Raw genomic sequence first — 13,559 nt, 5'->3', positions numbered from 1 at the left:
CAACAGTGACTGCACTTCAAAATGTATTTGACTGGTTGCGGCTTGAGTGAAGCAGAGAGCTGTCTGGCCGAATGGCGCGGAAGAGTGCATTAACTTCCATCTGGTTCTATGCCACAAGCGCAAACGGGAGTCGAGTAGGAGGATAAAGCCAATGACTGATACAATTTTAGAGTCTGAGACTGAAACGCCTGCAGAATCGGTGCTTGCAGTTGCACGTGAAGCCACTAGGTGCCAGTGTTACTCTAGTGTCGCCGCTGCCCAGAACATGCTCAGACAGAGTGAGCTTTACCCACAGCAGCTCTGCAGGTCAACTTGGCTGCTTCTGAAATGTTTCACTTCTCAACTATTTCACACAAAATATTCTGGCAATGTCAAACAAATCAATGATTTGATATCAGGTAGATGAGCTTTAAATCTGATCCTTTTGGGGGCATTAAGTGACATTAATATCAGTCCAACCTTGAAATAGTTGCACCCAGATGCCAGTTTGCAGATTTCCAGTTTCTATTTTACAATTACATAGTCCCAGGTGTTTGTAGGAAACTAGGAGAGAGCCTGAATGTCCATCCTGACTTTAGCACAACTCCCACATCTATCGTGCCAAGTGTAAAGTAGCATTTTGCTCCCCATGCTCCCTGTTTCCAGGTGGAATAACGGGAGATCTGGTGCTCACTTCATGTGATCAAGTGAGAGACAGTTTTCAGAACAGAAGGCTTCACACTGACATGTTGTGATATCCTCACCCCGCCGGTCGAGGGGCTGTATTAATCAGGTCTGTTCATTGAGGAGGTGAAACTCAGTATGTTGAGGTTTTCAGAGCGGGTTTGCTTTTGCAGAATGGTGCAAAACAATAAATTAACCAGGAAGCCGGAAAGAGTTCCCCTTCTTAGGCATTCCCCCGGGATTGAGGATGACTTGCTTCCACTCCGGTTCAATGGGTTCTGAGATGGCTGATGAGACCAGTGTATGATCTGCAGACTCTGGTACATGAGGGGCAGGTGGTGCTTGTAGGATCAGGTAGGTGATTAGTTTGCAGGTTTGTGCGCTCCCTCCGATGCCTCGGCCTGACCTCTGCATGTTCCTTAAGTTCCTCGAGGTGTCCAATGCCTTCCCGTATGTCCTTTCTCCATCTGGGATGTTCAGGAGCCAGGGTCTCCAAGGAGTCGACGCGGATGTTTCATCTCTCCAGGGATCCTGTGAGGACATCTCTAAAGCGTTTCCGCTGTCCTCCTGGGAGTCTCCTGACACGGCTAAGTTCTGAGTAGAACTGCTGCTTTGGGGAGTCTGGTGGCAGGAATGTGAATGTCATGTCCCAGCCAGTGGAGCTGGTTTTGGGTGATTCGCGCCCTGACACTAGACAGGTTGGTTTGGGAGAGGACGATGCTGTTGGACTACCTGTCTTGCCACTGGATTTGGAGGTTAATGCGGAGGCACCTCTGGTGTTACTTCTCCTGTGCCTTGAGGTGTCTACTGTAGGATCTCCAAGGTAAGGTCAATGTGGAGGTGTATTTATGTAAAGTGACTGATGGGACAAAGCAGTTCAGAGCTATCCACTGTCTAGACAAAGAACCACACACAGACTGACTTCAAACTCACGGAATTTTTCCAAGAACTCAGAGAGCAGGGCCTCATCCACAGTTTTATCTTCATGTACCTGGGTTCCAAAATTGGAATTTGCACATGTTTGGCCTCCAACCTCCTTGGTTAAAACACACTGGGTGCACTGTCAACATTTCAGGTCTCCTCATACCTTGGTTCGACTTCATTTGGAGAACTGTGCACTGTTCCGCTCTCATTATACATTGGTTAGATCACAACTGGAGCACTATGCACAGTTCTGGCGTCTATATACATTGGTTAGGCCACATTTAGATCACGGTATAATTATACATAGCAGTAAAGATCGAACAGGCTGGGGTTCTTCTCTAGAAATGAGGGGTGCCCAGATAAGAAGTCTTTAATATTATTAATAGGTTTGATAGGATAGACGTAGACAAGATATTTTCACTTGAGGCTAAAGACCAGAATTATAAGGCATAAGATACTCACTAAAAATCCAAACGTGAATTCAGGACAAACTTCATTCCCCAGAGATTGGTGAGAATGGGGAACTCACCACCATAGGCAGTGGTGGAGGTAAATAGTATTCAGTGGGAAACCAGTAGACATACGAGGCAGAAAGGACTGACAGGAGATGCTGAGAGGTTGAGATAAAGAGGGATGAAAGGATGTATCTGTGGAACATTAACACCTGTATAGATCCGTTCACCTGATGCTGTGTTCTATATTGTCTGCAATTCTATATAGTCAACGTCAGTATCTGAAAGAGAGGAGAAAGTTGGAAAGCCGATCTGGAACTTCCCAAGGAGTTCGACAGCCAATGAAGTGCTTCTGTTGAATTACAGGCATGTTGGTCTTTGTTTCATGGGGGATGGGAGTACAAGAATAAGGAAGTCGTATTACACTTGTATTGGGTCTTGGTGAGAACACACCTGGAGTACTGTGTGCACATATTTGGACAGGGCTCCGAATGATCGGGCTGCAGATGTCAATGAAACAGAATTGCAGTTCCAGAAAGCGATTACCAGGAGTCTAACATTGGTCCCTCCCCGGAAATGAAAGAAAACTGGGTCCCGCCTATCTGTATGATAAAGTGATGGAGAGGGAAGCTGTGAATTTCAGTCAGTGCCCAGAACTTTGAGATACTCTACAATAAAAGTGCTCAGTCACTTCATATAAAACCACACGGATCCTTTACCCTCCAGAGATGGCTGTCTCTCAGCTCTGGGTTGTGTTGTTGGTGTTAACGGGTAAGGAGGTGTCTGAACTGTGAGGTTACAATGATGTACATGTGTCTCTGCTTCTCAGTCTCTGTCTGTCTTTGTCTCTCTCCTTCTCCCTCTATATTTCTTTCTCTGTCTCTCATTCTCTCTCTCTCTCTCTCTTTGCCTTTATCTCTGCCTCTCTGCCTCTAACTGGTCCCCAGCGCTCTCTCTCTCTCTCTCTCTCTGCCCACTTCTACCTCTTCTTGTTTGTAACGATAGAGACAATGTCCCTGGGTAAATCTCTTTCTCTCTCTCTCTGTTTTACAGATGTGGGGGCCGTGTTGATCCAACAGACTCCCGCTTCCATATCCCATTCCCCAGGCTCTCCAGTCAGTATCCAGTGCGTTTACACAAAGGCAGATGTTGGCTCCTATTTCTACTGGTACCGGTGGCATCCGGACCGTGATCCCGAGAACCTTTTCTATTCCAACCTCGCTGGAACGGTCATTCCCTCTGGTGAGGTGGACGGTTTCACCGCCAGGAGACCCGACAACACCCATTTTTACCTGGAGTCCTCCAGCCTGTGGGCGAATCAATCAGCCGTGTATTACTGTGCCTGGAGACTGCACAGTGACTCAGAAAGGCGCCGGAGTTCAGCAAAAACACTAAAGGGGGAGGAAAGCACTTGTGGGAGATAAACCTGTCTGTCTATCTCAGTGTCTTTCTGTCTCTCTGACTATCTGCGAGTTTCTGTGTCTCTTTGTGCGTCTCTGCATCCATCCATCTATCTATCTATCTATCTATCTATCTATCTATCTATCTATCTATCTATCTATCTATCTATCTATCTATCTATCTATCTATCTATCTGTCTCTCTGTCCAGTTTTGGTTATATTGCACCATTTATCTATCTATTTATCTTGATCATATATATATATTTGCCATCGATTTATCTCTCTGTCTCTCACCTCTCTAAATATGCATCCACCATATATCTGACGTTTATCATCAATCTAAGACCATTATTTACACCATACCAGTTTAATTATTGATATATCATGATTTGTATTTTACTGATAGTTTCATCTTCTTGCTCTCCTTCGACTCAGAGTACATCAATACATTATGAATTATTAAAAATGCTGCAGCAATGTGCTCAGGTCCTTCTCGTTAAGGCAGCCTCTACCTGTAAAGAACAGATTACGAGGTGGGGTAAATGGGTTCATGGTCCTGTTGAATGAGCTGTCGGTGGTATTTGACAAGAGTTACACATAGCTCCCTGTTGTACATGTCCCCAATGATTCATACAATGCAAAAGTGAGACACCTCCCCAGATAGGTCTCTCACTGGAACACCTGCCTCCTGACGGCGGTTTGAGCATCTGTTCAAAACAGTTAACCCACTTCTTCATGACACTGTCGCTTTTCAAAGTATCTAAGATTTCACCCCAATGTAAAACATAACCCTTGAATTGTCGTTTAGCCCAGGGGAAATAAATTTTGATCTGCCTAACACAAACAAGCAACTTGATGTGTCTTATATATTTATAGAATCCTACAGCAGAGCCGAGGCCATTCAGCCCATTGAGCCTGGCCCGGTTTTTCGAAAGAGCTACCCAATACAACACCAATCAGACACAAGCAACGAGAGCCAGATACAAACGGGAAGCATTTCCTTATTCAAGCTCCTTCCGACCAGTGGGTGTTATTATTCTGTCATACCCAGAAGTGAGGGGTCAGAAGGAAACCCTGCTTCCAGTGCTGTCATTTCCGCTCTCTGCTTTATCTTCAGCCGCCTGATATTGATTCATGAACAGATTCAGCCCCCAGTCTGCAGGATGCAGTTAGTCAAACTCTTCCTAATCGTCTGTTCTCTTCTTCCATGTAGGTATTCATCCTTCATAAAGATACCTCTGCTAAAATACTTGCTGTGTTTTCATTCACTGCTAACTTCTTCCAAACTAGATTGATAAAACATCATTGAAGTCGATTTTCTGTCATTTCTTGAACTACATAACGTAATTTCACTGTAAATAATATTGGCTTAATGAAATGTTTGACTGAATGAAAGTTACTTATATATTCGTGACGCTACTACAGCTATCTTTAACCGATAAGTTTGCCCTAATTCTGGGTTAATTTGTCTCTCTCATATCACTTGCTACATTATTTTTCAATCTCTATATCTATCTGTTTATTATCTATATATCTACCAATATATCATTTAACTATATATTGTCTGCCTATATAGTTATCTAGTATTATCTACTTAACTATTTTGATAGTTATAGTTGGTTATCATATGTCACAATATGTTCTAAACTTTTTAAACTATTCTCCTTATTTCTCAAGGCAAAACTCTAGCAGAGGTGATACACCAGTGGCCAACTCTGGTGGTGGTGAATGGAAGTGAACCAGCAGAATTAAACTGTTCCCGGAATGACAGTAGAAAGAGCATTATGCTGTGGTATCGGCAGTATGCCGGGCAGGGGCTCACCCTAATGGGTCATTCTTACACTGGAAGCTCACCCATTTACGAAGGAAGATTTGAGGAGGAGGTGAAGATTTTGAGGCACGAGGAGAGACGATGCAGCCTGAGGGTCCTCAAGGTGAAGGCTGTGGATGCGGCGGTGTATTACTGTGCAGCCAGTGAGCACAGCGCTGCAGACTGCCTTAATGCCAGTACAAAAACCAACAGGGTGAACAACACAACTGACTGACATACAGGAGCAGTGACAATGGTTAATGTCTCTCCCTGCCTCACCGGCCGTTTTCCAAGCTGGTGATTCCCGGATTCCGGAACGTTCATCAAGGGCTGAATGACAGGGAATAGCAGAAGGTACGAGGAAGAGAGAGAAGGAAAGAGAGAGATGTGTCTCAGATCCTCTGCAAAATTTCAAAGTCCTCGTCTACACTGTTTAATTTCTGGCACTGAGTATGTTAAAACTGAGTCACAGTCTCTGTCCTGTACTTGATTAATTTGAAGTTTAATTAATGATCTAAATAAGACAGATAGTTAGCATCACCATTGTGAAGTGATGTATAGAGTATCAATCATCTACAAGGCACAAGGTAGGAGTGTGATGGAATACTCTCCACTTGCCTGGATGGGTGCAGCTCCAACAACACTCAGGAAGCTCAACACCATCCAGGACATAGCAGCCCGGTCGTTCAGCAACCCATCTACCACCTTCAACACTCACTTCCTACACCACAGTGGAAGCAGTGTGTACCATCGACATTATACACTGCAGCAAAGCATCGAGTGTCCTAAGACAGCACCTTCCAAACCCACCAACTCCATCACATGGAAGGGCAAGGGCAGTAGACTCATGGGAACACCACCACCTGCATGTTCCCCTCCAAGTCCTACACCATCCTGACTTGGAACTATATCGCCGTTTCTTCACTGTCACTGGGTCAAAATCCTGGAACTCCCTTCCTAACAGCACTGTGGGTGTACCTATCCGACATGCACTGCAGCGGTTCAAGAAGGCAGCTCACCACCACCTTCTCAAGGGCAATCAGTATTGTGAAATAATTGCTGGCCTTGCAAAAGAAATTCACGTCCCATGAACGAATAAGAAAAGATATATATATATATATAAGGTCTTCCACGACTTCAAGATGCCCCAAAACAGCCAATTAACAACTGGAAAATGATGGTCAGATCCTCTGCTATCTCTTCTCTTGCTTTAATTTATTTTTATTCATTCTGGGTGCCTGGGTCTGAGAAAGTCAGTAGTTATTCATCATCACTCATTGCCCTGGAGAAGGTGCGTGATGCCTTGTAGATAACTGAAGAGTTTGCTAGGTCATTTCAGAGAGCAGTGTACTTAAAACACGGAAGCCAATTGGTGTGCGGCACCATGCAATAGGCAGCATAAAGAGGCATATAGATAGCTAGGAAGGCAGACAGACAGACATTAGATAGATAGATAGATAGATAGATAGATAGATAGATAGATAGATAGATAGATAGATAGATCGACCGACAGATAGATCGATAGACAGACAGATAGGTAGCTAGGAAGTCAGACAGACAGACATTAGATAGACAGACAGACAGATAGATAGTTAGACAGACAGATAGATAGCGAGGAAGGCAGAGAGACTGCCATTAGATAGATAGATCGATAGACAGATAGATAGATAGACAGACATTTGATCGATAGACAGGCAGATAGATCGACAGACAGACAGATTGGTAGATAGACAGACAGATAGATAGATAGATAGATAGATAGATAGATAGATAGATAGATAGATAGATAGGAAGGTAGAATGGCAGATGGCAGATAGATAGACAGACAGATAGATCGATAGACAGACATATAGATAGTCAAACAGATAGATAGATAGATAGATAGATAGATAGATAGATAGATAGATAGATAGATAGATAGATAGACAGATAGATAGACAGACAGACAGATAGATAGATAGATAGATAGATAGATAGATAGATAGATAGATAGATAGATAGATAGATAGATAGATAGATAGATGGATGGATGGAAAGGCAGAGAGACAGACATTAGATAGATAGATATACAGACAGATAAATAGAAAGACAGATGGGTAGACAGATAGGCAGACAGATAGATCGATTGACAGACAGATTGATTGATAGACAGACAGATAGGTAGACAGATAGATAGGCAAATGGTCAAATAGATAGATAGACAGACAGATATGCAAATAGGTAAATATGAAGACAGACAGACAAAAAGATAGGTAGGTAGACAGACAGACGGATTCATACAGATAGAGAGACAAACTGACACAGATCGAGAGACAGACACACAGCCATGCAGATAGATAGATATAGAGAAAGTTAGACAGATAGCTACAGTGATAGATAGATAGATAGCTATATAGATAGACAGACAGGCATATCTTTTTCTCCCTCTCTCCATCTATCTCTATCACTGCCTCTCTTTTTCTCTAACTGTTTTTCTCCATATCATCCTCTGTGACTCTGTCTCTCTCTCATTCCTTGGCACTTTCACATACACTCTATCACTCCAATAGTCTCATAGAAAGTTTAAGGCACAGAAAGAGGCCACTTGGCCCATCACATCAGTGCCGGCCGAAAAACGATCCACCTATTCTAATCACACCTTCCAGCATTTGGTCCTTAGCCCTGCAGATTACAGCACTTGAGGTGCAAATCCAGACTCCTTTTGAATGAGTTGAGGGTCTCTGCCTCAACTACCCTTTCAGGCAGTGAGTTCCAGACCATCACCACCCTCTGGGTGAAAAATGATTTTCCTTATCTCCCCTCTAATTCTTCTACCAATCACTTTAAATCTATGGTCCCTCATCACTGACCTCTCTGCCAAGGTGAATAGACCCTTCACATGCACTCTATCCAGGCCCCTTCAATATTTTGTACATTTCAATCAGATCTCCCCGCAGCTTTCTCTGTTCCAAGGAGAACAACCTCGGCCTATCCAATCTTTCCTCATAGCTGCATTTTCAGTTCGGGAAACATGCTTGTTAATCTCCTTTGTAACCTCTCTAGTGCAATTACATTCTTTCTGTAATGAGGTGACCAGAACTTCACACATACTCAAGTTGTGGCCTAACCAATGAGTTATGCAGTTCCAGCATAACCTCCCCGCTCTTGTATTCTATACCTCAGCTAATGAAGGAAAGGATTCCATATGCCTTCTTAACCACCTTATCGACCTGTCCTGTTACCTTCAGGGATCTGTAGACATTCACTGCAAGGTCCCTCACTTCCTCTGCACTTCTCAGTATTTTCCCATTAATCGTGTATTCCTTTGCCTTGTTTGACCTCCCCAAATGCATCACCTCACACCTCTCCAAGTTGGATTCCCTTTGCCACTGTTCTGCCCATCTGACAAGACCATCAATATCTTCCTGCAGCCGACAGCTAGCCACCTCGCGATCTACCACACGGCTAATCCTTGTGTTGTCTACATACATTTGGATTATGCCCCCCTACATTTACATCCAAATCGTTAATAAATACCACAAAAAGCAGGGAACCCAGTACTGAGCCCTGTGCAACGCCACTGCAAACAGCCCTCCAGTCGCTAAAACACCCATCAACAATTACCCTTTGTTTCCTGGCACTGAGCCAATTTTGTATCCACCTTGCTGCATTTCCCTGGATCCCATGGGATTTTGTTTTTTTTTGAACCAGTCTGCCATGTGCAGCCTTTTCAAAAGCCTTGCTAAAATCCAGGTAGACCACGTCAACTGCACTACCCTCATCTATCTTCCTTGTTACTTCTTCAAAAAATTCGATCAAATTGATCAAACAAGAACGTCCCTTAACAAATCTATGCTGACTATCCTGGATTAATCTGTGCCTTTCTAAGTGACAGTTTATCCTGTCTCCCAGAATAGATTGCAATACTTTGCTCATTACGGAGGTCAGACTGACTGGCCTGTAATTAGTCAGTCTATCCTTCCCTCCCTTTTTAAACGGAGGCACAACGTTAACAATTCTCCAATCCTCCGGCGCCACACCTGTGAGGACTGCAAAAAGATGGTCAGACCCTCTGCTATTTCTTCTCTTGCTTCTATTTGCAGCCTAGGATTCATTTCATCCTGCCCTGGTGATTTATCAACTTTCAAGGATGCTAATCCCATTAATGTTTCCTCCCTCAGCTTCGCTCCCTTAAACCCAGAGCAACCAGCAGAAAGTGTCTTAGATCCGCCGCAAACATGCCATTCAATTTCATCGACGTTTGCTATTTTCCTTCTGTCGCTGAGTATGTTTAAATTCTGTCACAATCACTGTTTTACATTTGATCAACTGATTAATGATCTCAACAAGACTGTGCGGCGGTGACTTGTGAAATCAGCAATCAATTATTGAATATAAGACAGTGAACTCATTAATCTGTTCCCCCTTTTTTGGCAACAAAATTGTTAAGAATATACTGTTAACCATATAACATCTACACCCACTTTTACTCATGTAGATTTCACTATTCTGCTTTACATCTGTACAGATACTGGCAGGAAATTAGGACAAAGACTGAATTTGTATCGTTAATTCTGCGGGTAATAATCCTCTGCAGGAGAGGATGAAACACTGAGAAGGAGGATGAATTTCGGGAAGTGACTTGAAGAAGCCCACAGCATGGGTTTCACTGGGAAAGTAACAAACACAGCTTGTTGCAGTTGCACCATGCTGCCACTGGTCGGCGCAGTGGCTCCACTATATTTCGCGCCACCACAGGCTTTGGCGCCGCTGATCAATGAGTCAATTCCTCTGCCTCTGCAATCTTTTCACTTTAAAGGCTAAATGCAGTTAGATTGCCACTTTACAGTGATGTTATATGAGCCGCTGCCATCGAACTATCCACCTTCTCTTCCTCCACTACTGATTTTCATTTGCAAAAGGATGTTAATAATCCCCTGTTGTGCACCATAAGCTCTGGAGTCACTCAAAGCAGTTATCGTTGCACCGCCCCTTGTTTTTTTCACCTACCCTCTCCAACACCTCGCTACCTTCAGAATTTCCCTCGCCGCAGCATGAAAGCAAGCTCACAAAGGGACGGGAATGAAGATATTGGCAGCAGAGTAGAAAGTGGGGTGGAAGGAGGGAAATGGAGAGAAGAAACAAGTGGAAAGGGGCGGAAGGAAGCAAACAAAAGAATGGGGGACAACTTAAAGGTAGGGGCGGGGATCATTGCCTTGAGATAACTTCCTCCTATGACGGTCCGCTCTGCCTACACCTCATCTCTCTCCCTCCCTTAAAACCCAGAGTAACCAGCAGAAAGTCTCTCAGATCCACCGCAAACATGCCTTTCAGTTTCATCGTCTTTGCTATTTCCCTTCTGGCGCTGAGTAGGTTAAAATTCTGTTCCAATCACTCTTCTACATTTGTTTAACCGAAAGGGATGGTTAATGATCTCAATAAAACTGTGAAATTCAGCAATCAATCATTTAATATAAGATAGTGAACTCTATCCCCTAGTCCCCTAGTTTGGGAAGATGATGTTAACTCTTTAATGTTTGCACCCACTTGCAAGCTTGTGGATTCCACAGTTCTATTTTACAGTTGTAAAGATCCAGGTTCTTGTAGGAAATTAGGACACAGACCGAATTTCCGTCATTAATTTGGTGCAACACCGACGTCCATCGTCTCAATTGTAACTCCATCGATACTAGTTCATTCCCTCTAATTTCTCTTTCTAGGTGTTTGCCGGGGTGATGTGATACATCAATGGCCTCAGTCACTGGCTGTTAAACAACCAGGACCCGTGGAAATGAACTGTCTGCAGATAGCAAAGATTCGCAACTCCATGGACTGGTATCGTCAGTCCCCCGGCAGAGGATTCCTGTTAATCGGGTTTAACTTTCTAAGCAATGAACCTCAGTATGAAGATGGTTTTAAGAGCGGGTTTGTTATTACCAGGACTCTGGACAATAAGAAATCCACTCTGACGATCGAGAGTGTGAACGCCACGGACGAGGCGGTGTATTTCTGTGCAGCTGGTGATGGGACACAGCGGTTCAGAGTCATTGGCCGCCTTGACAAAAACCCTCACATGTCTCCCTTCAAACGGGTGCATTTAACCCAGCATTCGGTGTAGAGGAGCTCTGGGTGAGGGATGCGGATCTGCATCTGTTCAGTGCCCGTTCGAGTCGCAGAACGCCCATGTTCTAACTCCCCACAACCTCCAGACAGGCAACACACACTGTCTGTGCCCACACCTGAATAATGGCCCTTTGAAATGCAATTCAACCCGAACCTCAGATAGACCACACCTGGACAATTATGCACACTGGGCACAATTCTCAGCCCGATATGCCTTGTGTAGATGGCGCCTGAAGTGCTGAGGACAGTTCAGACTTACAAATACCTTACTTAGAGCGCTTCTGGAACCCTGTGTACAGTTCTGGTCTTCATCGACCTTGGTTGGTCCAAATCTGCAGTGCTGTGCGGAGTGCTGGTCTCCATATTACACTGAGAGGTACGAGCAGAAGTGCAAAATGATTTACAAGAATGATACCAGAGCACAAAGGTTATAACTATCAGGAAAGATAGAAAAGTCTGGGATTCTTTTCCCCAGTCAAGAGAAGGCTGAGGGGTGACCTGATAGAGGTGTTCAAGATTATGAAGGAATATGATAGGGTAGAGGTGAGAAGATGTCTGCACTTGTAGGGAAGGCCAGGAATACATCATACTCACTAATAACTCCCAGAAATGAATTTATACAGAGTGGTGAGAATGTGGAATTCGGTGGCACACAGAAAAAAATGATGTGTATAACCAGATATATGTAAATGGATGCTGGATAAAAACATTAGGGAGCAGGAAATAGCACGTCATACTGATAGGGATGGATGAAGACATTGTTTATGTTCTTTCATCAGATGTGGGAATAAAATGTGAGAATAAGCTAACCAGCAATATAAACACAGATGGTAGGAGCTTTTACATAGAAAGCAAGAGAGTAGCTAAAGTTGACGTTGGTCCCTTAGAGGTAAAGACAGGAGAAATCACCAAGGGGAATGGGGAAATGGCAGTGGAATTGAACTAACATTTTGTACCTGTCTCCACAGTAGAAGACACAAGTTCCAGACCAGAAATAGGCAGTAATCTGGGGCCTAAAAAGAGTGAGGAAATTAAGGATATTCATATCAATTGAGAAAATTTCTTGGAGAAACTCGAGGGATTAAAATCTGACAAGTCCCCTGGACCAGATGGATTACATCCTAGAGTTCTAAAAGAGATAGCTGCAGAGAGAGTGGAGGCGCTGGCTATGATTTTCCAGAATTCCTTAGATTCAGGAATGGTCCCATCGGATTGAAAGCTGACAAATGTTACACGGCTTTTCATGAAATAAGGCAGCGAGAAATCTCAGGATAAGGGATCAATCATTCCGGACTGAGATGAGGAGAAATGACTTCACTCAAAGGGTTGTGAAACATTGGAATTCTCTATCCCAGAGTGTTGTGGATGGTCCTTCATTGAATACATTTAAGGATGGGAGTTTTGATCCCTCAGGAAATCAAGGGATATGGGGAGCAGGCAGGAAAGTGGAATTGAAGCCCAAGATCAGCCATGATTGTATTGAATGATGGAGCAGGCTCGATGGGATATATGATCTACACCTGCTCCTATTTCTTGTGTTCTGTGGGTCTCAAGTCACATGTAGGTCAGACCAGGTAAGGACGGTGGATTTCCTTCACTAAAAGACATGAGTGAGCCAGCTGGGTGACAGGGCCCCTTAACTGAGACTAGCTTTCAACTGCAGATTTTCTGATGAAATAATTAAATTTATTCATTAATTGAATTTAAATTCCACCATCTGACCTGGTGGGATTCGAACGCATGTCGCCTGGAGATTAGCCCCATCCTCTGGATTACCAGCTCAGTGACATGACAAGTACACCGCCATCTGCCCCAGGCTAGTCTGGAACATGGTCCCATCGGGCCGAATAGCCTGAATCTGTGCTGCATCTTCTATCTAATTCGATGTCACTAGCGTCACCAGCCGAAGCAATGGATAAAAAATGGGAAGACGGAGCAATTTCAAAGCATGTCTTCATAATGCCTATTTTATCAATTGCACTGTGCAAACCACAGGTGCCTGTAGTTACACATGACAGCCACGAGGTGGAGATGGAGCTCCACCGCAGCCTGAGTCCCACTTGCTTCTGTAAAGACTGAGCGAGGAATGCAGCAGTGACTTGACCAATCTACCCAATAGTCAATTCCACTAACACTGAAACAGATTAAAATCATAACCATTCCACACAAAATAGACAATTGGATTTCCCCAAGTCTGCTCGTTCATA

General features: G+C 43.9%; 1 protein-coding gene across 1 annotated transcript; it reads left to right on the top strand.

Annotated features, from left to right (window-relative positions):
• Positions 1 to 2,548: 2,548 nt before the first annotated feature.
• LOC137361204 (uncharacterized) lies at positions 2,549 to 5,485 on the top strand. Its single transcript, XM_068026125.1, has 5 exons — positions 2,549 to 2,810; positions 3,093 to 3,452; positions 3,847 to 3,973; positions 4,249 to 4,649; positions 5,118 to 5,485. Exons 1-5 carry the CDS (start codon positions 2,768 to 2,770, stop codon positions 5,483 to 5,485), a joined length of 1,299 nt encoding a protein of 432 aa, XP_067882226.1. The 5' UTR covers positions 2,549 to 2,767.
• Positions 5,486 to 13,559: the final 8,074 nt, after the last annotated feature.

This window comes from Heterodontus francisci, unplaced genomic scaffold (assembly GCF_036365525.1).
Source record: "Heterodontus francisci isolate sHetFra1 unplaced genomic scaffold, sHetFra1.hap1 HAP1_SCAFFOLD_349, whole genome shotgun sequence".
Lineage (NCBI taxonomy): Eukaryota > Metazoa > Chordata > Chondrichthyes > Heterodontiformes > Heterodontidae > Heterodontus > Heterodontus francisci.
Note: the sequence above shows the minus strand (reverse complement) of the source record. Positions and strands in the feature narration are given on the sequence as shown.